The sequence below is a fragment of the Gasterosteus aculeatus genome, chromosome 11, assembly GCF_964276395.1.
Source record: "Gasterosteus aculeatus chromosome 11, fGasAcu3.hap1.1, whole genome shotgun sequence".
NCBI classification, from domain to species: Eukaryota; Metazoa; Chordata; class Actinopteri; order Perciformes; family Gasterosteidae; genus Gasterosteus; species Gasterosteus aculeatus.
Window position 1 is genome coordinate 12265449 of NC_135699.1, and position 25570 is coordinate 12291018.

The 25570-nt window shown below is 50.0% G+C and overlaps 1 protein-coding gene across 15 annotated transcripts in view; it reads left to right on the forward strand.

Annotated features, from left to right (window-relative positions):
• Positions 1-22437, forward strand: part of cep112 (centrosomal protein 112) — a 75561-nt gene extending 53124 nt beyond the window's left edge. For 2 of the 15 annotated variants that reach the window (XM_040191793.2, XM_078083826.1), the window contains 5 exons: positions 4611-4760; positions 14386-14475; positions 20312-20413; positions 21553-21617; positions 22126-22437. In XM_040191793.2, the coding sequence (XP_040047727.2) occupies positions 4611-4760; positions 14386-14475; positions 20312-20413; positions 21553-21617; positions 22126-22129 (411 nt within the window). In that variant the 3' untranslated portion in view covers positions 22130-22437. Of the gene's footprint in view, positions 1-4610; positions 4841-14385; positions 14476-20311; positions 20414-21552; positions 21618-21846 lie in introns of all 15 variants that reach the window. The other 13 variants (XM_078083819.1, XM_078083821.1, XM_078083822.1 and 10 more) reach the window with 9 other exon arrangements.
• Positions 22438-25570: the final 3133 nt, after the last annotated feature.

The following is a 25570-nucleotide window of genomic DNA, read 5'->3' on the forward strand; positions in this document are numbered from 1 at the left end:
TCTGCAAGTCCGTGATCATATTTCACTTTTGCACTGTTGCATCCGTCTGTAGCCTCCTCCGCTCCATCCTCCTGGGCCGGGGACCTTCCCCTTACCGCTTGTCCCCTCGGACCGATTCCGTTTAACAACGGAGCCGGTTCCTCTTAACCCAGGGACATAACCGCAGCAGGACCGCTGATTGAGCAAAACGCCTCCGAAGGGTTCCGGCAGCGCTTACCTCACCGGTTTAAAAAGGTCCCGAAAGGCCCCAAAGTAGTGTTTACATTACAAAAAAAAAAGGTTTTTTTCCTTGATTATGTAGCAGGGTAGAATATCACAATCATTTGGCCATAATTGCACCTCGTTACCCAAAGAGGAGATTTTGTTTTTCTTTCTTTCTTCTTCTCCCCCCCTCCGCCCCCATTTTCAGGGGTTGGCTGGCAAAGGCCTAGGGTTGAAAGCCGGGTTGACAAGCAGATGTTGTGAGGGAACAGTAGCTTATTAGGTTACACAATGCCCGACTTCAAAAGGAGTCTGATGCTGTGCGAAGGTTCAGCCGTGTTTGCGCCGCTTTGGCAGAGGAGGAAACAAGTGATTAATCCTTCTGTTTTGGGGACACGAAGTGTCTCAACAAAACGTGGCAGCAAAGCCACCGTGTGCGCAGAATGCAACACCTCCTTCAAGGCCTTTTTATTTTATTTACCAGTTTTTTCATGCAAATGTTTTAATATACGGGATTAATGCTGGCTTTTTGTAGTAGTAGTGGGCTTTGTTTTTAGAAGTTAAAGTTGGGGGAGTGGAGGGGGGGCGTTCAGCCCATTTGGGGGGCAACTCGGGTCAAATGTAAACAAGAGGCCTTTGAACCTGACGGGCCAACCCCAGTGGTTAACCCCTCGGCGTCTGACGGGGGGGGGGGGGCATCGCTCTCAGGCTTAACGGCTAATAACTCAATTTGACGTTATATTACATTACATGTCATTTAGCTGACGCTTTTATCCAAAGCGACTTACAATAAGTGCATTTCAACCATAAGGATACAGACTCAAAAAAACAGGAAACGAGAAAGTGCAATTTCATTAAATGCAGATTTACAACTTGCTATAGATAAGAGCCATTATAAGTACAATTTAAGTGCTACAATTTGTTAGTCTTTCTAGTCACGGTAGAGTCTTACAGTGGGGCATCGCTCTCAGGCTTAACAGCTAATAACCCAATTTACAATAGTTACAGTAGTCAGTATGTCAATAGTTACAATAGTCAATGCAAAGCAAGAGCCTGAATCAGTACCTGCACCGCCTTCTGAGTGAGAAGGGGACCGATTCTCCTGATGTTGTAGAGCGCGTATCTACGGGATCATTCTGTTGCTGTAATGTTGGGGGTCAGGGAGAGTTTGCTGTCAAGTGTCACACCGAGGTTCCTGGCAGTCAAAGTGGGCGTTGCCAAAGTTAGCAGTCAGGTCCTGTGTAGGAGAATCATTTCCCAGAAAGAAGTAGTTCAGTCTTGTCAGGGTTGATTTTCAGATGGTGAGCAAACATCCACTCAGAGAAGTCAGTCAGATAGGCAGAGATCCGTGTCGCCACCTCCGTGTCTGAGTGTGGGAAGGAGAGAATTAGAATTCGTCGGTTTGGTAGGAGAAGCCTTGCGAGCGAATGATAGAGCCGAGAGAGTTGGTGTAGAGAGAGAAGAGGAGGGGACCCAGGAAAGTACCCTGAGGAACTCCTGTAGTTAGAGGACAATATTCCGACACAGATCCTCTCCAGGTTACCCGATAGGTGCGGCCATCGAGGTAGGATGAGAGAAGGGAGCAGAGCCTGAGACACCAAGTTCCTGACGGGAGGCAATAAGGATCTGGTGGTTTACTGTGTCAAATGCATCAGAAAGGTCCAGAAGGATGAGGACTAGAAGGCTCTGAAGGAAGTGAGGCTTCAACTGCTTTGAAGCCTCACTGGTGGGGGTCAAGGAGGTTGTTACGGTGGCGATAGGAGGAGAGTTGGTTAAAGATAAAGAGTTTTTGACAAAAAGGGAAGAAGAGACGGTGAGTTTCTTCAGGTGGGTTGAGGGTGTTTTTTTCAGGAGTGGGTTAACTCTTGGGGTCAAGAGGGCAGGTGGTAGGAGACGGAGGTGAAGTCGGTGGGACACGGTGTGCTGACAAAAGCACTCAACTTGTTGGCCGTTAAACCCGAAACAAGGTGCTTGATGGACAGTAAAACTTCTCCGTTACGCCGAGAATAGCCACGGAGTGTCGGGGTGACGACTCTCCGTGGGTTCATCCCTCCGCGTTGGAATGAATACCGAGATACGTCCTCTCCCGCATATGCACAAGGTCACGTGTGTAAAACATAACGTGCTAAAATTAGCTGTACTTCCGTTACGGAGGTAAACTTCCGCCTCTCCTTCCCAGAACACGCCGCGCCATACATCGTCCTGAGGGGCCTGGAGGGGCGGCGCGTGTGGGGCATTCACGGATGCACACGCGCATCCTTTCCTCTCGCAGGCCACGACTTTGCTTTCTTTGGGTTTTCCTGTATTTCTCATTGACCGGCACACACACACATACACAGACTCCCAATTAGTCCTTTTCCAATCCCATGTGTTAAGCATCTCTCGCTTTGAGTGGTCCTCTTAAGGTGACCTGTGAACTGAGTAGGGGGCGGTGCTCTCTTTCCGCCCCCCCCCCCCCCCCAACCCTCCTCCCTTCGCAATCAGCATTGCAGTGGGTGGTAACTGCGGTACTGATGGGAGATCATTACTGGTGCACGAGGAAGTATCTTGTTCTGGGAAAGAGAGGCGGAGGTTCACCTGAAGGTGCAGCTCATTTATACGGCTCATTTATTTCAGCACGTTACGTTTCACACACATGACCTTGTGCATTCGCGGGAGAGGACGTGTCTCGGTATTCATTCCAACGCGGAGTGATGAACCCACGGAGAGTGGTCACCCCGACACTCTGCGGCTAACCTCGGCGGTACGGGGGGGTTTTACTGTCCATCAAGCGCCTTGTTTCGGGTTTAACGGCCAACAAGTTGAGTGCTTTTGTCGACTCTCAGCGCGCACGGACGTTGCAGGACACTGTTTTAAAACATTTTCCCTCAGAGGACGTTGTTAGAGCACAACAGCGCTTGTTTCCTGGACTAGATGAATGCGAATGTTGCTCTAACTGGGCCTAAAAATATACTAAAGCACCTTTGACTAAGAGTTTGTAGTTTGCTGTGCTGTTTCAGATTGAAAACACAAAGCCCCCCATGACTTTGAGCAAGCTGTGTAATAATTTTCTTGTCTTGGTGTACAATAAGTGATTCAAAGCTGTGACTATTATTTTATTGATTATTCATTTCCTAAATAATCAGCCCAAACCAGCTTCAGAATTGTTTTCCATCAATAACCTAATGAGTATCCGGTATTTCCACGTTTCCTTTTCATCTTACATGATGGCCGCCATCGTTGAATTCTATTTGTTTTTTCCACTTAGTGTGTACAAACACCAGACCCGCTCTGTTCCCTCCCCTTTTTTCACTTTACTGGTTCACGGGGAGGTAAACCTTCCTTTAGCCCGAGCCAGAGATGCCAGTAGGCCCTGAAAAAAGACTCATCAGCCCAATTACAGACTTAAAAAGGCCTGGCTGGCTACCAGACGCATAAAGGTGCTGTGGTGTTTTTGTGGACCGGAATAACAAGACAGGCAGTGGAGTTCACTGGTTTCGAGGGCCGCTCCCCCGCCTGGGGCCGAGATGTAGGGAATCCATATAGTGCAATAATTATCACGCCCAGAAATGGTGTTCCCATAATCATGTGTCATTTGGGACTTTCATGTGGCTTTCCCACTGACAAAATAAGCCTAATCTCTCTCTCATCTCCCCCACCCATCACCCCCCCCCTCTTCCCCGTCTCTCTCTATCTGTGGTCGACCCGCTCCACTTTAACTCCCACACACAAAGTGCAGATTCCAGCAGGGTTGGTCCTCCAGAGTTTGAAACACGGTAAACAATTATCTGTCTAGCCTAAAGCTAGCAGCGGCACTGCCCCCTCCCACCCTCCCCCCCCTCTCTCCCTTTCTCTTTTACTTTCTCTCATCTTTGCTCTGCCTTTCCCTGACAGTGGCTTAAATAGAATGTTAATTTGGACTGGAGGATTTCAAAGCCGAGGCAGTTCCTTTTCATCTCGGTGCGCACCGCAAGTTCACCAACACAAAGTCACTGCGCTCCTCAAAGAGGAAGTTGTTTTTCCCTTCCTGTCTGGTCCTTTTTTATCTCCCCCTCCCTTCTTTTCTTCTGTCTTTCTCTGTCAAGTCATGAGACTTGTTTCCATCCATTTCCATGACGAATGGGAAAAGCTTTTTTCCATCTGATGCAAGCGGGTCCAGAGAAATTAAGCTAATCAGCCTCTGATTAGTGAGCATGTTTTCTCTGTACTTTTTGTTTTATGTTGCATACAGTATATTCACACGATGCCCAGTCCAGGGTCCAGGTGACCAGAACAAAGTCCTTACTTGGTCCCCTTGGTTCTTTGTTCCTTAAGAGTAGAAAGGCCATTCGGCCGTGTGTCAATTCATCTGCTTATTTCCTGTTAATCTGCGACCAATTATACGTTAAAATGAAAAAAAGTTTCCTGACCTTCCTCTTCTGACCTTTTAGCTGATTGCGCAGCTACAGACGTCCGTATGTGACTCAAAGGAGGAGGCTGTCGGCCTGCAGCAGGCCCTGGAGAAGCAGCTGAAGGAGTCCAGCCTTCAATGGGATGAGGAGAGGAGGACAATAATCCAGCACGCCGACCGGGCCAACAAGGTCAGTGCCGGGCACCGAGGAGGCCAAGCGCTCCGTCACACTGGATCTACGTCGAGAAACCAAAATACAATCATCAGTAGGTCAGGTTATGTTTCTTAGTCTGTTACCTTTCCAGCAGAGCCAATAAATAGCAACCATATGATGAAGGAAATAATGACACATTTAGGAAATATAATTTTCACTTAACATATAAATACACCAACGCGACAGTAATGGAGGAGATTGGTCAGTCTTCAAGATGTCCCCCATTTCTCTTTTCTCTCTGTGTCATTACCGCTTCTCTTTCACAGTTCAACTTCCTTTTCCACCTTTTTTTTCCCCTTTAAAGCCCTTTCCTGATTTCGATGCAAACTGGGTTTCAACCTTCGGAAAAAGTTATATTTAGTTCATTCTTACCCCGTTCTTTCCCCCTATCTCCGTCCCTGTCCGGGCAGATTTCTCCGTTTAGACTCCCAGGGTCTTCTGTTCGGCCGGGACACGGTGGCAGTTGATTGGGTGCGGCTCGCTAAATAAAGAGTTGTTGTGTCTGGAGTCGGGAGGTGTTTCCAAACACAGCGTTGTCTGTCTGTGGTTTGCGGCTTCGCCGTGTAGTAAGGAGGCAGATCTGCGAGCCTCTCTTTTTAGATCTCCTCTCCTTCCAGGCCGTGGTATTCCAGCGCTATTGCCTAAATATCCGCTGGGCTATATGAGCCCCGACCTGAAATGGACCTTGTCTGCCTGATGTGTGTCGCTGCCCATAGAGGAATGATGTTTCTGTGGTCCACATTGATATTTTATGCAAAACACTTGTTGTGTGTGTTCAGATTTGGATACAAAATTCAGTAAATGTCGTTCCTTTTTTTCTACCTGAGAAACCACTACCAATATTCAGTCATCAGCAGTTTATTGGAAGAAAAGAAATCCTGTAAAAAGGTTTGCCAGCGCATCGATGGATATAGATGTTAATATGTGGGAGTCTTTCATTTTTATCATAGGTACTCTCCAACTGTCTGTGACACAAACTAAAACAAAAAATATACATATTTTGCTCTCCCACATCCTGCAAAATCTGCAGTGTATCAAACGCTTGTTCTATCCGCTGTATGTCAGTCACCGCTGTGTGATTTCTGCGCTCAGATCCCGATGACGGCCCTGAAAACTGTCCCGTCAACGAGCTGCTTGTTTACTCCTCTCGGTTTGTTTGTAGAAGTCACTGTAAACAGGAACAAGACCAGAACAAAGAGGCAACAATTCCTCATTTCCCCCCCCCCCCCATCCTCCCCCCACCCCCTCCCGGCCCGGTCCAAACGAACCCAGTGACATGTGCGACCCTTTGATGCACAAGCCACAATTTGTCATTATGTTGTGTTGTGTCATTTGCTTGTGTTGGTGCTCTGTTGCCTATTGTCTAACTGCACACAATATAGACAAACGTACACACACAAACACACACACACACACTGTCTCCTCTGGTTAAAACACGCAGGCATTGGAATCAGTGTTGGGAGCAGACAAAGGCTTTCTGTTCCCATTATCTGTGCCCTCATTATTACGATCCCCCCTGTATTAACCAACCACCCACCCACCAGGCCCCAATTAATGGTCGGCGTGGTTATTGAGAGGCCGACGTGAGGCCTGGAAGAGAAGCAGTGAAGGGAGAGGGAGGTGAGATCTGTCAAACAGCCGACAAAGAGACAAAAATACAAAAATCCGATAAATAGTTGGTGCAAACGTGAGAGGAGGAAGTACGCGGTGAAGGGGAGGAAAGGAGGAAAGGAGGAGAGAGCCAGCAGAAGGACGGAGGAAGTGTGGAGGAGTGAGCCGGCCGACAGAAGGACGTGAGAAGGAAACCGAAAGAGAGAAATGGCGAGCTGTCAGAGGGCCATCGGTGGGGGGAGGTGGGGGGGTGTGTGGGGAAGTGTGCGTCGCCTGCCGACATTGTTTCCACGGCGCTGACTTCAAAGGGGCTCGGATTATGAGGAGAGCGAGGGGCTTCAGACAACGGGAGGGGAAGAAAATAACATCAAAGTTAGCCGCGCATTTGAATCGGGATAATCCCAAAACAGTTGCTCTGAAAGCGTGCTGCACCGGATCAGATGTGCCTCCCCTCGCTCCCCCCCGCCTCCTCCTCCTCCTGCTTGTGAGCGCGAGTCTTTTTTCGCCCAAATTTAGCTTCCTCTGTGGCTCCACCGCAACGGTGACTTCTTCAAAGTGGGTGTTAAGTGCAGAGACTTTTGCGCCTCGTAAAGCCCTTCTTTTAGAGCAACGTAGCGCAGTTAAGTGTGCTCATTACCTCAGATCCTTTCTATAAGTGACATTTACGTGTGACATTTAAGTTTTTTTCTGTGTGTGTGTGTACACACACACCTACATGGGGTTCTCGTGCTTTTGGCGTGCTGTCATGAACGAGGACCCCTCGCATTGCCGTCCCGTCTCATGTTATTAATAGGAAACAGACTAAATGTGCGAGTGGCTGATCGATGGGATTAGCGGACAGACGCACTGCTGGGCACCGAGCAGCTTTGCGCTGAACTAAGAGCTCAGTGAGAGGCGAATGTGGCGGTGAGGCTCGACAAGCCGCCAGTGGACCAGGCGGGAAACGGAAAGTCCCACGTTGGATAAGTGACAAGTGACAGGAAGTCCCACGTTGGATGAGAAGGAAAGGGAAGCTGAGCTCTTTTCAGATTTACTTTACCTTCTGCCCGGGCCAACCTCTGTATGGGGGCGCGGCGGGTTATATTTCGGTTACCAATTACCTCCCAATGAGGCGGGCGGGAGCGGGCCGCGCCGATTGCACTGGAGCCGGGCCGGTGCGGAAAGCCGGATGAAAGTATCGTGTTTGCTTTCATCAGTCTATTCACATCGGGTGAGGGGGGCGAGACCCAATGTGGAAGAAGCCCGTGCAGCTCATCGGGACACAGCCGGCGTTTGGGTTTCCTGATGTCATCCGTTCCCCAACATGTGGTATCTTGGTAATGTGTCTCCATTTGTGGATGTTTTTATTAGTTGTTGTTGTTTTTTTATTTAGATGAGACGAGGGAGGTTGAGGGAGAATGCGAAGTTTAATAGTGAGGTTATTGGAATTATTTAAGTACAGGATGTGGGAGTGTGTGGGCATGCAGGGTTTTGACGTGTGTGTGTGTGTGTGTGTGTGTGTGTGTGTGTGTGTGTGTGTGTGCGCCTGAAATGTGCAGCTGCCAAATCTGAAAGAACTCTAGCCCACATTAAGCCTGCCAAGAGAAAGGTACAACAAATACTTACCCCCCCCCCCCCCCCCCCCCCCCACACACACACACACACACAGAGGCCATGTCTCTGTCACACACCATATCTTTCCAACTCTGTATCTTCAAACTCCTTTTGTCTATCTACACACACACGTACACGCACACGCGCTCACCTCGCCCTGCCAATTGGGAGAGGTGGCTGGTGAATAAACAATGGCACTCCGCCCATGGTGTCACCCGCTTGGGCTTTGATCAGCACCGCTGTTCCTGCTCCCCACAGCCCTGCTTCTTCCTGTCTGGATGCCTGCTCAATTGTGCTATGCGCACACACACACACACACACATAACTTAGTGTTTGTGTCTCATTCTTATACACAGGCTCACATATAATGTATTTTTCCCATTTTTCTCCTCCCCCAAGGTTTTTTTCTGTGTCTTTCCCTGCCTGGAACTTGCTCACAAACATATCTTTGAGTTAGTGCCTTTGTGTCGACATCTTTCAACAGTGTTGCATTCTCTCTCTCACACACACACACACACACACACAGTTTGATCCAGCAGTAACTTCTAGTGCGCGTCAAAGATGGGGTCGTGTTGCAGTGTCCTCTGGTGACAGCCGACACGTTACATAATGCGTGCGCTTCTCTTTGCACACCGGACAGTGCGCTGCACCTTTTTGTCTGTCAGATTTAGATCCAGACTGTGAGCAGTAATGAGGGAGAAGGTTTCTGTGCGCGCGCGCACACACACACACACACACGCACACACAGGGTGACACAAGCATGCACACATTGGAGGGGGCCAGTTGTAGCAGCTGCAGTTTGCAGAACAGTGGGTATATGTGCATTAGTTTCTGGGGGGGTTGAAGGGATGACTTTGCCTGTGGGACGGAATGGCAGCAGTGGATCAAGAACAGGTGTGCTCGCTGCCCTCTGTTGCACAGAGCTGCTTCAATGCGTGTGTGCATGTGTGTGTGTGTGTGTGTGTGTGTGTGATGTCCTTCAACACGTGTCCATATTCTTCATGTCAACCTTGATCTGCGCATCTGTTTACCAGACTTTAGGCCATCTGTGATTGCTCACCTGCCTCTCTGAGGACTTTTTTTAACCTTCAGACCAATCAGTGGTTTTCCTGTCAACTAAACCCTAACAAGCTCTGAACAGCTACTCCCAGTTACCGCACACTGATGGCTTATGACATCATATGTTGGCGAGGCTAAGAGACCTGTAACTTAGCTGACTGAACTGGGGTCCAAAGGTCACGGGTTGATGACAAAGACGATTACCAATAACCACCAATCGCTGTTTTTACGCTGACTTGGCGGTGACTTGGAAAATGGACATGAAGTAAAGCTGCACGCCAACTTCCCGTTCAGGCCTTTTTTGTCCTCCATGTCCACGAAAGAATGTCTCCTTGACATCATATGACAGCAACAATCCTCTCTCTCTTTCTCTCAAACCCTGTGGCTCTCTGTATCTATGTAAGCATCCATCTGCCTTCGTGTGTGTGTGTGTGTGTGTGTGTGTGCACGCCTGGTGTTGGCTGATGGATGGCTTCTCCGGCTGTGGGCAGATTCCCGGCAGTGTTTGATCCACATATCAGACGCGGTGGAAGTAGGAGAGAGAGAGATAACATTCCAGGATGCAACTTGGGAACGTGGGAAGTAGAACAGCTCATGGAGAGCGAACTCCGTTCTCGGAAAACAAACGGAAATTGCTCATTATACTATTAAACTATAGTTCGAGGTACAAAGAGGAACCTCTTTTGCTCCCGAAATCACCCAGTAGAACCCATGATGTGATGAAAATGTCATCAGCAAATGGCATGAAATGGTTATAATATATACACCACGCACTCACTAAGCCAGGAGATGGTTTCTAGGGTGTAACTTAAATCCACAGTGAAATCGCATTACGCATATTCTAAGCATCACTAAATGCATTAAACTGTGGTCCCTTTAGTGCGTTATTTGGCTGTATTAATAATTGCTACGGTGTCCCATGTGCCGCTGGACTATGTCTCTTAACCAGGTCGGTCTGGCAGAGCAGAGGATCTGGAAGAGGGGCTGCGGGGGGGTGGGGAGGGGTGTTGAGCTTATGATGAATAATAAAGAACTTTACAGAGGAAACAGAACTAAACTTTCAGCCTCTGAGATAATCAATGTAGATCCGCCGCTGCAGCGTCTTCCTCTGCTCTGTTCATATTTTATAGACATTTGTGTGTGTGTGTGTGTGTGTGTGTGTGTGTGTGTGTATTATTCCATCCATCCATTAATAATGACAATGTTAACTTCTATGGATGGAATAATACACACACGCTTGAAAAAATAGAAGAAGAAACGCAACCCTGTTGGCCGCCTTCTCTTTTTTTCACGCGGATGAATTGATTGATAACACACAGTTTCCGTGCAGCTTGGACGACTGTTGCGAGGAACGTGGCATTAGCTGGGAGGCGATAAATGGAAATGATGTATAACGGTATTTGATATGAGCGAACAGAATTTGTTAAAGAGGTGGTTTGTCATTTTCAAAGTAATTCTAACTTAAGTGAAAGTACAGATGCTGTTGGGTCTTTTCTGAGTTGCCTTCCATTCCATCCATTGAAGCTCTGAGAGACGCGATGAGATGTTTTAGTTGATCCAGGCAGCGTTCTGCAGTTCTGGAGCCTGCCACTATTTGAGGCTTGTTGTTTGACGTTACAAATGACTTGTGTGGTAAAAGCCTGAACGGTTCCTCTTGAAATCGGTATTTTGTCATTCCAGACGAGAGTTTTTCGGGGCCGCTATTGTGTTTCTGGAGTTTCGCTAAACTTTACATCCCTTAAACGACATACAACTTGATGAGCAGAATATATGTATGTGAGCAAACACAAACACACACACGGATACACACGGGGCACATGGCGCATATTTCAGAGTTGTTTTCTATTCTCTTTCCACCGTAGCTGGCAGCAGCTGAGAGCGACGGAGACGGGGAGATGGGAGCCGCGCGTTCCCCCTGTGGGCATACTGGAGCTCGGTTGCAGCACGTCTTCATTACCTCGCCGGCAATTGTCTCGCTATTTTCATCAGTGCGCAAAGAGAAGGCGCCTCGGTAACTGTGCGCACACTGCGGCAGACGAGATCGCTGCTGCCGTCGCCGTCTGAAAATTCATCTAGCGGGAAAAGGACTGGAAGTGTCACCGATCTCAGCCGAGTGTTTCAGAGCGGCTGGTCCACCCGCTAAACCACCTCTTTGTATTCCTGCACACACGCCGACACGCGGCAAAGCCAAAGTTTCACTTCTCTAACACCTCCGGAGGGAGTCCTCCTCCTCCTCCCCCTCTCTTACACTCCCTTCTGTACCTTTCCCACAATCCTTTGATAAAAGAGTCTGCGCTCGTCTCTCAGGCCGTCCACCGCTCCTGGAGGTTAGCGCCTCCTTTATTATTTACTATTAGATCCGCAGACATGCATCCACACACCGCCTTGTTCCGCTAAAGCTGCTGTGTGTTTGTGCGTCTGTGTGTGTGTGTGTGTGTGTGTGTGTGTGTGTGTGTGTGTGTGTGTGTGTGTGTGTGTGTGTGTGTGTGTGTGTGTGTGTGTGTGTGGGCACGCACAGTCCACATCCTGCGCCTGTGTGTTTGGTGCCCCTTGTGTATGTATCTGATCTTGCCCCTTTGCTTCTGTGTGTGTGTGTGTGTGTGTGTGTGTGTGTGTGTGTGTGTGTCGCTGGCTGGTGGCGGTGCAGTGTGAGGTTTTCGCTGCTGTCTGAAGTCGTCCAGCCTCAGTGTCATTAGAGGATCTCTTTAATCCAGACTTTGGGAGAAACTTCTGACAGCGCGCTGCAAATAGACGGCCCCGGCCGCACATGAAGAAGCAGCTCGGCTCCTAACAAAACACAGAGTTTAAAGAGGCCTCTGGCCTTTTTCTTTTTTCCTCTCTCTCTCTTCCCACTATTCGCTCACTCCTTTCTTCTCTGCCCCCCCCCCCCCCCCCCCCCCACTCCCACCCCTGCCCTCTGTTGCTTTTACTTCACCCTGGGGAAACATGCTTGCCTTATCTGCGCAGGAGGACCACCCAGGAAAGATGACTCAGGCATCGGTGTGTGTGAGAGTGTGTGTGATTGTGTGTGTGTGCGCGCGCAAACAACTCTGGAATCGCACACTACTCAGTGTAGCACTCACATTTTTGGGGAACTTTAGCTGTTAATATTAATGCGTGCCCGTACCTGCGCTGGATGGCTCGGAGCGGCGTGTCTGTCGGTGCTTGCGTGCGCCTCCCTAATCCGTTGAGGCAGACTCGGGAGTGAAAGGGAGAGGCACATTTGCTGATGGAGATGGGAGGAGAGAGAGAGAGGCCCTGGAGGTCCGCGCTCCGGCCTCCTCCTCCTCCTCGCTGTCTCTCATTCACACCTCTCTGAGCTGAGGTCCTCCCGCCTGTCGTATCTGAGTAGGCTTTTAGCTTTGGATGTAGTTTCCTTATTTCTGCCCCCTCTTCCCTCTACCTGGCGTGTTTGCACGCCGAATACGAAACTGTGTGTCTGAGGCAGACAAAATAAATATATTTTTTTAGTTCAGATTAGAGTTTGGGTCCACCGCTGGTCTCTCTGCATCAGGGCGGCGTGCGCATGTGTTCTCTGCATCATTTTCGTTATGATTAGAGTTTCCTCTTAACAGCGATGGAGACCAGACACATCCGAAGACCCTTTTCTGACTCACAAAGCGCCTCCATTCATCAGTAAAATCCTCCAATCTGATCCAATGAATGAAGAGACTAGTGGTGCACTTCTCCCCTTTGTTGAGTTATTTTGAGCACGTCAGATACAGAACCCACATGAAAGAGGTCGACACGTCACCAGTGAGGCGAAGTCGGCCTTCCTTCCCAGAAGACCTGGTCCAGACAGGCTGTGTCACAGTGCGGGGAATCGGCGGTGGCTTCACAGACGGAGGGGTGACTCATCAGGGTCTTTAAGCCACAGTTAGGGTCTCAATGGAGGAGTTCTGGGGGGTAAGAAAGAGTAAAAAAGTACTTGATCCATTTGCATACTGCAAGACATACACTTAATCAATTTGATTCGTATAGCTGAAAACAAACATCCGTACAACACATTCTATTTTCTACCCTCTGACCGTATAAATGGTTTAAACTGCTTTTTCATGCGTCGTCGCGCCTCTTGATTCGCCAATAAACAAAAATGAAATGATGAAACCGATGGCAAGTGGTTGCAACTGGGCGGAGACGTGGGCTGCGATGGGATCGTGACTGGCTGAGGAATACTCTGATTAATAGGATCAACGTGCTGCACAACCAGCTGCCTTTCATGCTGCAGAGCTCATGCTGACCCCGGCGTGCTCCTGAATCATAATAGTCTCCTTATGTGTGTGTGTGTGTGTGTGTGTGTGTGTGTGTGTGTGTCTAGTAATCCATTTTCCGGAGGCTTAAATTGGCTGGGGAGTAGGGAGGTACACGATGAAGTCGAGATACCTACATCGATGCTGTTCAGGTGCGAGTTCACGCTCTCTGTGGGAGCATTTTTTTAAAAGGGGGAAATGAGTTTGATTTTCCATCAGCGTTGTTTGCTTTGACATCTTCTTGACGGAGGCCAAACAGACATTTGGATTTCTTTAGAGAGTAGCCAGCGAGAAGTTCCACCGGGTCCTGATTTGTGTGATCTACGTCTGCACGGTGGGTTGTAGATCAGGCCGGCCGTGTCTATCACCTGGAGTGTGTTTCCATCAGCTCTCTGAATCAACAAGCCAACACCTGGCCAGCTCGCTCACACACATTGATGCTAGCCAGCGCCCCACACACTTGTTGGAGTGTGTGTGTGTGTGTCTGACACTCTCTCTGCGTTTCATGCAGGCTAATCAAAGACGAAGTGTCCACATGTGCACTCACAACATCTGGTTCTGTGTTGCAGGCAGGAACTGCGCCTTTCTTTCCGCTGCTATCACTTACAGGGAGGGAGGGAAATAAATGTCCTACACACACACATATATTTTGTGAATGTTCTTTCTTACTTAAATAGGTTAAATTCTCACCTGCCGCCTAAGGCTGCATCTCTCTTATCACTGCCAAAGAAATACAGATCCTTAAAGCGCCGCAACTTTTACAGAGTTAGCTAATTCCCCAAACAAGTAACTCTCTCTCTCTCTCTCTCTCTCTCTCTCTCTCTCTCTCTCTCCCAGTTTGTCCTTAAATGAGTTTGGGCTTAATGAGGCCGGCTTGCCAGTAATTACTGTCATGACTTCACTATTAGCCTTTTAACACGCACAGACGAATCACAGGCTGCATCTCTCCTCGCCGTCCTTCCTCCCTTCCACCGTCCTCTGTCCTCAAAAGTCCTCACACACACACACGTTTGTCCCGCCCCCCCCCAGCTCAAATGTGACCGTAGACTAACGTCACCTACGCATGTCCCCCCCTCCCGCCCCCCCAGGCTCTGCAGGAGAAGGTGGAAGGTCTACAGAGGCAGCTGCACTGCTCGGAGAAGAGGCTGCTCGGCAAAGCGCTCGAGAGCGAAGAGAAGGTAACGCGTGTTTTTTTCGTTGTTTTTTTTCCCCCTGCTTGTCAGTGATTCACAGGAGAGGCGGGGGCCATGAGGCGAACTGGCATCGCTCCACCGACCAGTCCGTACGTGAGCCGGCTGGGCCTCCGCTCCCCAAACCAGCTTGCCAGAAGGGCCCGAGCCTCTTATTTGCTTCAATTGGACATTTGACCCCACGTCGTTCTCTATGGGCCCCTTCAACAGCCACTTGGGCTCCCAGGTCACCTGGTGTCCCCCGGCCCCCCTGGCTGCCATCCTCACTAGACCCTCCAGGGGGCCACAGAAGACAGAAGAGAAACTGAATCGCCCCCCCCCCACCATCACTCTACCATCTCATTCTCCTGTTCAGAAACCACAGATATGCCCCCTCGCACATTTCCCAAATTCCTTGAGATTTGGCTTCAAGAGCCAGCGCCTAGGGCCAGGAATGCCACCACCGCCTGTGTTCAGAGGGGAAGCCTCTGTGTGCGCACACACACACACACACACGCTCCAGAGTGCCCTGTAATCAGGCTCTGTTGTGACCTTGACACACACAGAGAAGAAAGCACTAATGACTACACTCACACAGGAGGCTCCTCTTTGTAGCCTGGTATGGACACCGAAGGCATTCCTTCTCTTGCGTTCCGCCCCCTGACCCCTGTACACACTTCACACTCTCGTCGCAGACCTCGGTGTCGGCCAATCGTAAATCCGCAGGAAGGGGGTCAGCGGTTTTTAGGAGCCGCCGGTCGCCGGCCTCGTCCCAGAGGCGCTTGCCCGTTGTTTCCTGCGGCCCCGAGAGGAGCTGACCTCTGAACCCGCCGCCCGGCTGTGATGTCCGATCACTCGGTCCGGATGGCAGCTGGGTTTACTCTTTTTCTGCTTGGCATTAATGTGTTTGGTTAGTGTCTTTTACCGGGTGATCCATCACTGGAGAATCAGTAGGTGCATCGGTGAAAATGTTTTCCTGTGGAAAATCCCTCGACCTGACAAACGGAACGTTGTTCGTTGTTCGTGAAAGCTGTGGGAAGTTTACTGCAGGTAGATGCTGTTGGTCTCAATTCATCAGACACTTAGTCATTTTAATTATTACTAACCTTCATTTGGCATATTAATTCACTCAAATCCGACTTATTGCCTCGTCTTAAATGGCTGAACTGTTTTGAGCCAGTAAGAAACTCTCCATCCATCCATCCATCTTCAACCGCTTATCCGGGGTCGGGTCGCGGGGGCAACAGCTCCAGCAGGGGACCCCAAACTTCCCTTTCCCGGGCCACATCTACCAGCTCTGACTGGGGGATCCCAAGGCGTTCCCAGGCCAGTGCAGAGATATAATCTCTCCACCTAGTCCTGGGTCTTCCCCGGGGCCTCTTCCCAGCTGGCCGTGCCTGAAACACCTCCCTAGGGAGGCGCCCAGGGGGCATCCTCACCAGATGCCCAAACCACCTCAACTGGCTCCTTTCGACGCAAAGGAGCAGCGGCTCTACTCCGAGCTCCTCGCGAATGGCTGAGCTTCTCACCCTATCCCTAAGGGAGACGCCAGCCACTCTCCTGAGGAAACCCATTTCGGCCGCTTGTACCCGTGACCTAGTTCTTTCGGTCATGACCCATCCTTCATGACCATAGGTGAGGGTAGGAACGAAGATTGACCGGTAGATCGAGAGCTTTGCTCCGGCTCAGCTCTCTTTTCGTCACAACGGTGCGGTAAAGCGAGTGCAATACCGCCCCCGCTGCTCCGATTCTCCGGCCAAACTCACACTCCATCTTCCCCTCACTCGTGAACAAGACCCCGAGGTACTTGAACTCCTTCACTTGGGGTAAGGACACATTCCCTACCTGGAGTAGGCAATCCATCGGTTTCCTGCTTCCTGGTAAGAAACTCTGAATCATTTTATTTCTTGCATTTGGTACCAATTGAACACACTTCATTTCTCATTTCTCTGCCACAAACGCATCTTGCTAATTGCAGGCCGCTTGGCTGTGACAAAGTTGGCGGCGGAGACACGAGCGGGACGCGTGCCACAGGCGGGTTAGAGTGGGGGAATCTCTGCAGATCGGCCATCTTTGATCCACGCGCGAGACGCTTCGACAGAGGCGACAGAAAGTGGAAGTGGGTTTTTGATAGCGAGGGCTTTCTCGCGAGGCGCCTTTAACCTCCGCCCTCACAGCCCCTCACAGGTTGGACAGGGTTTCCTGGCACGCGGCGCACACTGAGCGTTGCACCGTCCCCGGCATCAACGCATGACTTGGCGTCCTCGCAGTGTTTCTGCGCAGAGCGACATGTGCGTGTTTTTTCTTTTGTGTCACAACGCTGCTCCCTGTGTGTAGACACTGTCTGAATCATGTATGTATTCCTCCCTACCAGCCTGCTATCACGTAAGGTCACGTGTGTGCGTGCATGTGTGTGTGTGTGCGTGTGTGTGCACCTTCATTGTTTTTCCCTGTTTTGATAATAAACCTCCTGCCCTGGTTTATCTGCCAGGACTTGCCTTTGTAATCGGATCCCTCCCGTGCGAAAGCAGCCTCCACACAGATGTTGCTCGCCTCACACTTGCAGGGGCCCTCGCAGGCTCTAAGATGGCGGACCAGCAGCTCCCCGTGAGGCTCGACTCGAGGCGCCGAAGAGCTCTTTGTATGAATACATAATGAGGCCGTGCGCGTGGTGAAATGTGCTCCACTCAGAGGCATGTTCTCCTGCATCCGGGGGACCATCGCTGGGATAAAAAATAAATCACTGCAGCAGTTTTCCGTGTCGATGCCGACCAAAAAGGAAGCTGCCGTTGAACTTGAGTTCTGTAGACGTTTTTTTTTCCGTGTGCTGTTTTTTGTCGAGGCACATTCTATCAGCAGCTACCGATCCATCCCACAGTTCTATCAACTTCAATAAGATCTGTAGCCACTTCTAATCTCCCCCCTTCCCTTTTTTTCTCACTTTTTCTTCCCCTTTTTGTGAGGCGGTTTCTTTTTTTTTCCACTCTCGCACCAAAAGAGTTCTTGAATTCAAATCGCTCCTCGCTGAACTCTTAGGTGCCAACTCAGTGAAATATGGAGGTGCAAACTTTGTGAGTGGCGTCATGTTGATGTACCCCCTTGTTCCTGACAAGGTTTTTGTCACTTCGGAACAAAGGGGGGGGCGGGGGGGGGTATATCAAAAAATGTCTTTCCGGCAGCTACACCCCCCTCCCCATCCTCCCCCAACATGTCCCGCGCTAACCCGCACACACAGAGACACCCCAACTTCATTAGCATACATCAAGCCTCCCAACGACGTGACAAACTTCATTTGAACGTTGAAAGTGTTGAGGGCTTGTTTCTTTCGGCTGGCAGCTGTCAGAAACCATGTGACGGTACCAAACCCAACGGAAAGTCAAAACCACAATCTAAAGACTATATATAGATGAAATGTTGTCATTTTAAGATGACTGGGAGGGGGGGAAATCAACCGCCGCTCCCTCGCAGTCTTCAAAACGAGAGAATTACGCTTCATCGAGAACAAACGAAATCTGGTTTTTTAATGCGAGCTGCGGAGATGAAACCAGATTTTTTTTTTCTCTCCTGAAAGTCAAAGTGCCTTTTCGTTGCCTTTAGTGGTAACACTTCTTCTCCATCCTGCCATTCCACTTCCTCTTCTCGCCGGCGCCTGGAGTCCGTCAAGCGCCGGAAAAAAAAACCCTCCTGGAAGGTTTGATCGGCGGCGCTGTTCAAAGGCGCCTGACATCCGTCCTAATGGCGAGGAGGCTTTCTTCCCGCCTGCCACCTGTCAGGGAAAACAAACATGCCTTGACTGTACAAACAAAACACAAAAAAAAGTGTTTCGGTGAAGGAAGCTGGAGACGAGAGAGGAGGGACTCTGGGAGAGGCGAGAGGAGGCAAACCGGACGCCTTCCGGGAGTTGTTGAGATGCTCCTGTTGGGAATTGAACTCCACGTAGAGATCCTCCATCTTTGAATCGGTACTTGCTGAGGAGGAGAGCCTTCCGCACCCAGCAAGAACAGGCTGCTCGACTCCACACGTGGAGGATGGCGGAAGGATGCGATTGGTCCCACACATCTATGCTTATTTGACGATAACCACAGAACAGCTTTAGCAAAACCCCGATTTGCGCCCGTCGCCCCCCCACACAGTCGCCCGCCCCCATCCCCACAAACCGCGGCTTCCTGGCGAGTCCCGGCGGAGTCGCTGCTGCAGCCGTGCCCATTCTAATGTATGGGGAGGAAAATGGAGACGGCGCTGCCACAAAGGAGCTTGTAATTTAGGCCGAGCGGATCTGTCATTGCCGCGGCGACGGCACCGTACATGAACCAAGAATGCAAAACTAAGGAGCGCGGCTTTTGAAGCATCCAGACTTATATTCAGAGTGGTCGGTAAGGGATGTGTTTATTCAACCATTGTTTATTGCTTTGGTCTGAGGTAGTGGAGTGTGTTTTGTCTTGGCTCGCAATTCTGTTATGACTACAGAAGCTGCTATAGATAGATTAGACTTTTTAGAAAAATCTGCACTCCCATGGCTTCAGCTGATTTTTCAACTCCAGCACGTTCAAATTAAAGCTTCTCAAAACCCGTTTTTTCCTTCCTGCCACTTGTTTGAAAAAAGGTCAGTCTCAAATTATCCTTGACTTCATTCTCACACAGAGGAAGAAAAAAAAAAAAAAGACACATGTCTGCAAACTTCCAAATGAATGGTGGCAGGAGGAGTCAGCAGAGAAGTGGCCCGAGTCGCTGGCGGTGTAATCTACTGCACGCTGCGCCGAGACAAAGCGAGCGGCTTCGTGTCGGGATCATTTATACAGGGGGGAGGGGGTGGGGGGGGGGGTCTTTGAAGTGCTTCCCAATCCCTTTCATTGTGCCCAGGAAGATTAATTAGCCAAAACCAGAACAATCAGTTAAACACACAACAGGAAAATTATTTTTAGGAAAACCAATCTTTTTTTTTTTCCTCCCCCTCACCACGGCGACGCTCTCTTCACATGAAAGGCCGGACTGATGGAGGAGGGGGGGGGGGGGCTGTGGGGGTATTCTTAACGTTAGCTGGACGTCGTCTGGCTCTGTCAAAGACATTACGCTCTGCTGAAATGCTCAGACTCTCCCCTGGTTACACCTTGAAACGTGCGGCTGGAGAGCGGTTGCGTCTCACCCCCCCCCCCCGACCCCCACCTTGTGGTGGCTCCTCCCACTCTGGTGAAGGATTCATCAAGCTCCGACTTAATTGATCCGGGCGACTCGCTTCAGAATGCAGTAAACCCCTTTTTTTTTTTTTTTACAGTACCGTAAAACCTCAGCGCTCCTGCATGTGTGTTTGTGGAAACAACAAAAAAAATGGGGGGGGGTTTCAACTTCTATAATCAGACACTAGGTGCAATTTAGCCCCAGACAGACTTCCTCCGGTCCTCCCCAGTGGAGCTAGCTAGCCCCGTTTGGATGTGTCCTCTCACCAGACCCGGCCGTGTCGGGGGCGGGGGCGATAAATGCGCCGTGCGTCAGATTCGGCTGCAGGCAGCCAGCAGGGGGTGTCGTGCGGAGCGAGCGAGTCTGTGGACCCCCTGTGGAGATGTGAAGAGCGAGGGAATACTCTGAGCCACGAATAAAGAAGGGATACCCACTGTTTGTGTGTGTGTGTGTGTGTGTGTGTGTGTGCGTGTGTGTGTGTGTGTGTAACTGCATCAGTGTGTTTCTTAAATGTGCCGACGTCACGAACGCAAAGTGTCTGCGTGTGTGTGATGTTAATCCGTGTTAAATGGATGATTGAATAACTACTCTGTCACTGGTTCAGCCGCTCCCTCTCAGCGCTAACCGACACCGTTTGGCGCCCCCGCCCCCGCCCCCTCTGTCCTCTCAGGTGACGGCGGTGCGTCAGGAGTACGAGGAGAAGATCAAAGGCTTGATGCCGGTGGAGCTCCGGCAGGAGCTGGAGGACACCATCGCCTCTCTGAAAGCGCAGGTGAGAGCCGACTGGGTGACGGGTTCGGATCGGACGCTGGCGGGGACGACGCGACACATTCCGGCGGCCTTGAAATTGTCCCGTTTTTGACCTTTTCCGCCTCCGTTCCATCTCGTGCGTCATCCTCCTCCATTCTTTCCAAAGCCTTGATTGTCGCCCTTTTGCCCGTGGCCTTTCCTTACTGTCAATGAAAGCAGAAGTTATCTGATTAGTCATAATTAGAACTCGTCGGATCACCTCTTGCTCAACCGCGTCCGTGTGGCCTTGTTGTTGTTCTCAGCCCATGAAGGGCTCTCCGCTCTCTCGCGGGGGAACGAGGGATTTCCGTTTAGCGCCGATGAAACCACGCAGTGCGTGTTCGTGTGAAGAGGGGCTCATGGTAAACCCCTGCCTTGTTCGAGTAGGTTTGCAGAGATCCCATTTCGGTGCGCGCACCGCAGCTCTGTGATCGGATATGTTTAGAAGATGTAATTCGCGACCACAGCGGCCTCTCCTCTCATTGACGACGTCTTAGGGGTTTTTTTGCGCATTAAAGTGCATTATTTTTACATGGTGGAGGGAAAAAAGGGAGGCCGGGAGGCCCTCTGTGTCTTTTGGAGGCATCCGACCACATTTCGTTGGGGTTTCTGAATACGCTCCACCACCGAGAAGTGCCAAATGAAATGCTAGAACTTTCCTGAGGTCTCCCCCACAGAAAGGAATGTGGCCTCGGCTCCAGTAGTCCCAGAACAATACAGATCCTTTCGGAGCCGGGTTTTTTTTTTTTCTGCCAGCCTTCGAGATGCCGTGTAAATGTAGATGGGGTTTATTTTCCCTTCAGCCGAAGACACTTCATAAATAAACCTGCACGTTGTAGCCAAACAAAAGAATCTCTCGCCGTGTCCTAACCTCGACTAACCTGGGCTCATAATCTTCCCTCCGTCCCCATGTGCCTTAACCCTGCTGCCCTAATCTCCTGACCCCATGACCCCTGCCGTCCTGATCCCCCGTACTCAACAACAGGGCCTTTCTTCCACTTAAGCACCCCCGCCCCCTCTACCTCCACCCAAATTCACAATGCCAAAGCCATCGCGCGTCTCCGCTTCCAGTTTCTCCGTCCTGACGAAACATCTCATCAGAGTTGGTTCTCTGTGTTGCAGGTCAACTTCCTCCAGAAGAGGGCCTCTCTGCTACAGGAAGACCTGGATGCCTGTCGCGGCAAGAGGTTAGCGTGTTTTTTACGTTGCGTGGAGACGTGTACGCGTGCGTGCGAGATGCGAGTTAGCGCGTGTGAGTATGTGCCGCTGTTTCTGCACCGGCGTACCGACGCCTTCGCCCTCCACAGGCGCGCTGTTAGCGATGCGGCTACATTAGATGACTGTGACAGCTCCCGGTCCTGGGGGCTTTGATTTGCCTCCCATCCATCATACTGTAAGAGCCATTTATGTCTTTAGGAGTAGCAGCTCATAAACGTGGGGATAAGAGGCCCCGTCAAACGACGACGCCGCTCACATCTCGGCAAACATCTCTCAGGACTGTCAGTCAAGCGCGTGGCGGCGGATAACCAGTTATTCGTCTGCGCAGCGCCTCGCCCCCTGACGTCGACGATCTGAAAGGAGCAGTCAGTCAGTCAGAGGGAGTCGCTTTGTGTTATTCCGCGATGCTCTTTAATAGCGAGGCGTGTTGGCGTAGCCGTTACACGGTGGAGAAACCAAAAATTCTTTTCTTCGTAGGTGACCTTGGCGGAAACCACAGCCCGATGTCACGCCGGGATACACGACGTCCAATCAGACGTGAGCATTGTTGACCTGTCACGCCCCTCGTGCACCTGGACCGTCGTCAGTCATCTTTTGGTTTAGTGTTCAGTTGTCTCTCATATTAGTTATTTATTCATTGTCAGATTTTTGTTTTTTGCTCTGCTTTGGGGGGAAAAATCTTTGTTTCTTCATTTTCACACTTAACTTTTGTAATTTATGTTCAAGAGACATTTCTTACCGAAAACCCCAAAGTATATTACTACATTTTATTAAAACTTTTTGACATCATTTTCTTGTCTTGTTTTGATTCAGAGCACGTTTTACATCTTCTTCAAAACCTCATCATTTGTCCCTCAATTGGGGGAAAGTCGTGCTGTTTCCCTTGTTTTTATTTGACCGCAGCACGTTAACGAAGATCAGCTCAGCAACTCTACACTAAAGTCAAAGACCTTGAACTCCCATCTCCCCAGTCGATATTTAGCATCGCCCTCTCCTCCTCGAAGCCCCCGTTTGAACCGGACGGGGCGGTTTGGGGGTTTCGCGGTTGGTTTCAGATAAAGAGCGCTGCGAGTCGACGGTTTGAACCGACGGGCCAAACGCAACAGGCCTCCACCGCCGACGGCTCCACTCAAACCCCCAGCCGAGGGGCTCAGACGCCCGGCCCCGCGTCTCCTGGTCTCCTCGGGGGCCCTCCAGCCTGTGGAGGTCTCTACGATGATGATAAAGGTTTGGTGGACCCGAGGATGGGCTTCGCAATGAGCCCCCTGACATTGTTTTCTCTTCTCCCCGGTAGGTGAGGAATGCTTGGGCTTGAATACTGCTCATTTCAAAAGTATCCGGTGTTCGGCCTGGAAAACAATTTGGAGGCGTTTATTAAATTCCCCAAAAATCAGATTTGATTTCAAAGACGGTCCCAGCACTTATTTGCACTGGAACCGCTTTCTTTTTACACCCGCAGCTCACGCGCTTCCATGTGTTCCCGCTGTCCGTGACCTGTTCCGCTGTCTCCGAGCGAAACACTACACCTCTCTCTGTATTTATTTGATGTGCTTATTCTGCTGCCCAGGCAAAGAGAGAGAAGAAACACCAAAAAAATCGGGACGAAAGGAGACTCTCTGCAGAACCGTCTGACCGACATCTGAGAACGGAATTTAGTCTTTCAGCACAAAGCCTTTGTAGAGTCTGTTGTTTTTGGATGAAGTGCACGGAGCATTGAGTACTATTGCAACAAAGCATCACGCGTGCACTTATGTACACCCAAGGAGGTATGTGGGATGTTCTGCTGGTAATACGTGTGTGTGGTTACATGGATCGTGTCAAGAGGCAAACGATTTTAAACCTTTTCTGAACCGATCACTCCAATAAGTGGTTTATGACCTTAGTTGATCTCTCTCACACCTTGACCTCCTCTTGATATCGGCTGTAAAGCGTCCTTTCTGTATGAGGGAGCGAACTTCTCCCAACAATCACGCGTATCTCACGCAGGGGTTTGGCCTCTGTGTGTGTGTGTGTGTGTGTGTGGAGGAGTGTTTGCAGGATTCCTCACGCGCGGCTATCAAAGATCATCAAAACCATAGATAGACGGGATAGAAGGGGGCTTCCATTTGCCCTTTTTGTCCCCACTTGTAAGATTACACCATCCGAAATAGATGGGAACACTTCAAGCACACTTCGTAGTCTGCTTCCCTGACAATGACGTGGTCCTTGGGTACGGAATTCATCAGACGCTCCACCCAAATCCGACATATCCGCATGACGAACTGCTGATCCCGTAGAATAGATCTAAGCGGAAAGGTGTTTTTTTTGTTGTTTAACCCAAACCGGCCTCTTTTGATCGGCGTCATTGCTCCGACATAGTTACACTAATTGATTGTCTACCGCCCCAAATAACCTTCATTATTGTGCTTGTGTAAACAGAATGTCATTTCCACAGCCGACGTGGCCCCATTAGGGATCAAAGCGCCGGCTTCCTCTCCGTTATCTCCACATCAGACGGCGGCCTGTTGTGCGACGGCAGTAAAGGGGCAGTCGGGGAGCTCCCAGGGTTTCCCGCCATATTCCGACTGTGTCACTCGAGACGGGTGTCTGCGTGTTTGCTTGGGCTGGAGGTTTAAATGTGTCGTGGGTTAAAGAGTTAGTTTTTTTTCATGAGTGCACAAAGGCCCATTTAAAAATCACTGCACACGAGATTTACAACAAAAAAAAAAGAAGCGCAGCCTCGTGGCGCTGAATCAGAAATTTGAAGCAAACTACAAAGCTAACTTTCTTCTTCAAGTATTTTATTCCACGAGGATATCTGACAGTTTTTTGGGGGGGTTTCCAGGCTTTTGTAATAATCTGTAGTTTCGGGTGATTTCAGGTCCTCCGCCGCTCCTCCACTCTCTACTACATCATGTGACAAGCTGTGCTTCTCTGAGCGCCCGTGACAGGGCCTCTGGGATCCACTGTACATCAGCGCCTGATTGACAAAGTGTGCGCGCGTCACCGGGTCTTTTTATAGCGCCGTACTCTGAGTCAGACCCGAGGAGGCCTGCGTTTTGGCTGCCGCTCGCATAAATAAACCTGTTTATCACCAAACACTTCTCACACACACACACACACACACACACACCGGCGTCTTCTGCCTTTGTCGCTCTCCCAGCTAGTATCACTCTCTTTTGTTGAGATGGTATTTATGGCACTGATTTCTTTTCCTTTTCCTTCTTCCCCCGGTCCTGTCACTCAAATGCAACAAGAGCCGTGCGGAGGATATGCGGCTGTGTGATTTGAGAACAAGCGGGTTGGAGGCCACGCCGCCCGAGTGAAGGAGGCGCCGAGGGTCGTGTTTGTGTGATGGTGGCGTGATTCCGCTGCGTGGGTTGAGCAGAGTGACAGAACGCCATGTGCTAAAGATTGTGCTCTTCTGTACACAATCTTCCTGCAGCGCAGGTGATGGTGAAGTAAACCGTGGCCACGTCCAGACTAACTGCACATCAGGATAAAAATGGATGCTTTTATTCTTCTTCTTGACCCTCGTTTCATTCCATCTCAAAAAGGATTGTTTTGCAGTGCATTGTTTTGACGTTGTGTTACTTTGGAAATAAATAGGCCAAGTAGATTGAACACAAACACACTGTTGGGCTGTTTTTGCCGTCTTTTGCATGTTCCCTTTCGTCTCTGCTAGTCTATGAAGTGGAGTCATTTGGGATCGGTGCACTTTTTTTTGCTCAAGTTGTTGATTCACGACACCCAGACAGAAGCCGCATCTATTTGTGCCCAGTTGTTGTGTCTTTGAATTTCATATATTTAAGAAAGAAAGCATCCTTCATTAATCCCCTTGGGGTAGTTATTCTCTGCATTTAACGCTTTATCACGGGACATGAAGCAGCAAACCTCAGATTTCTTTATCTTACAACATTATGGTCTGAAGGCTGTGTGAAAA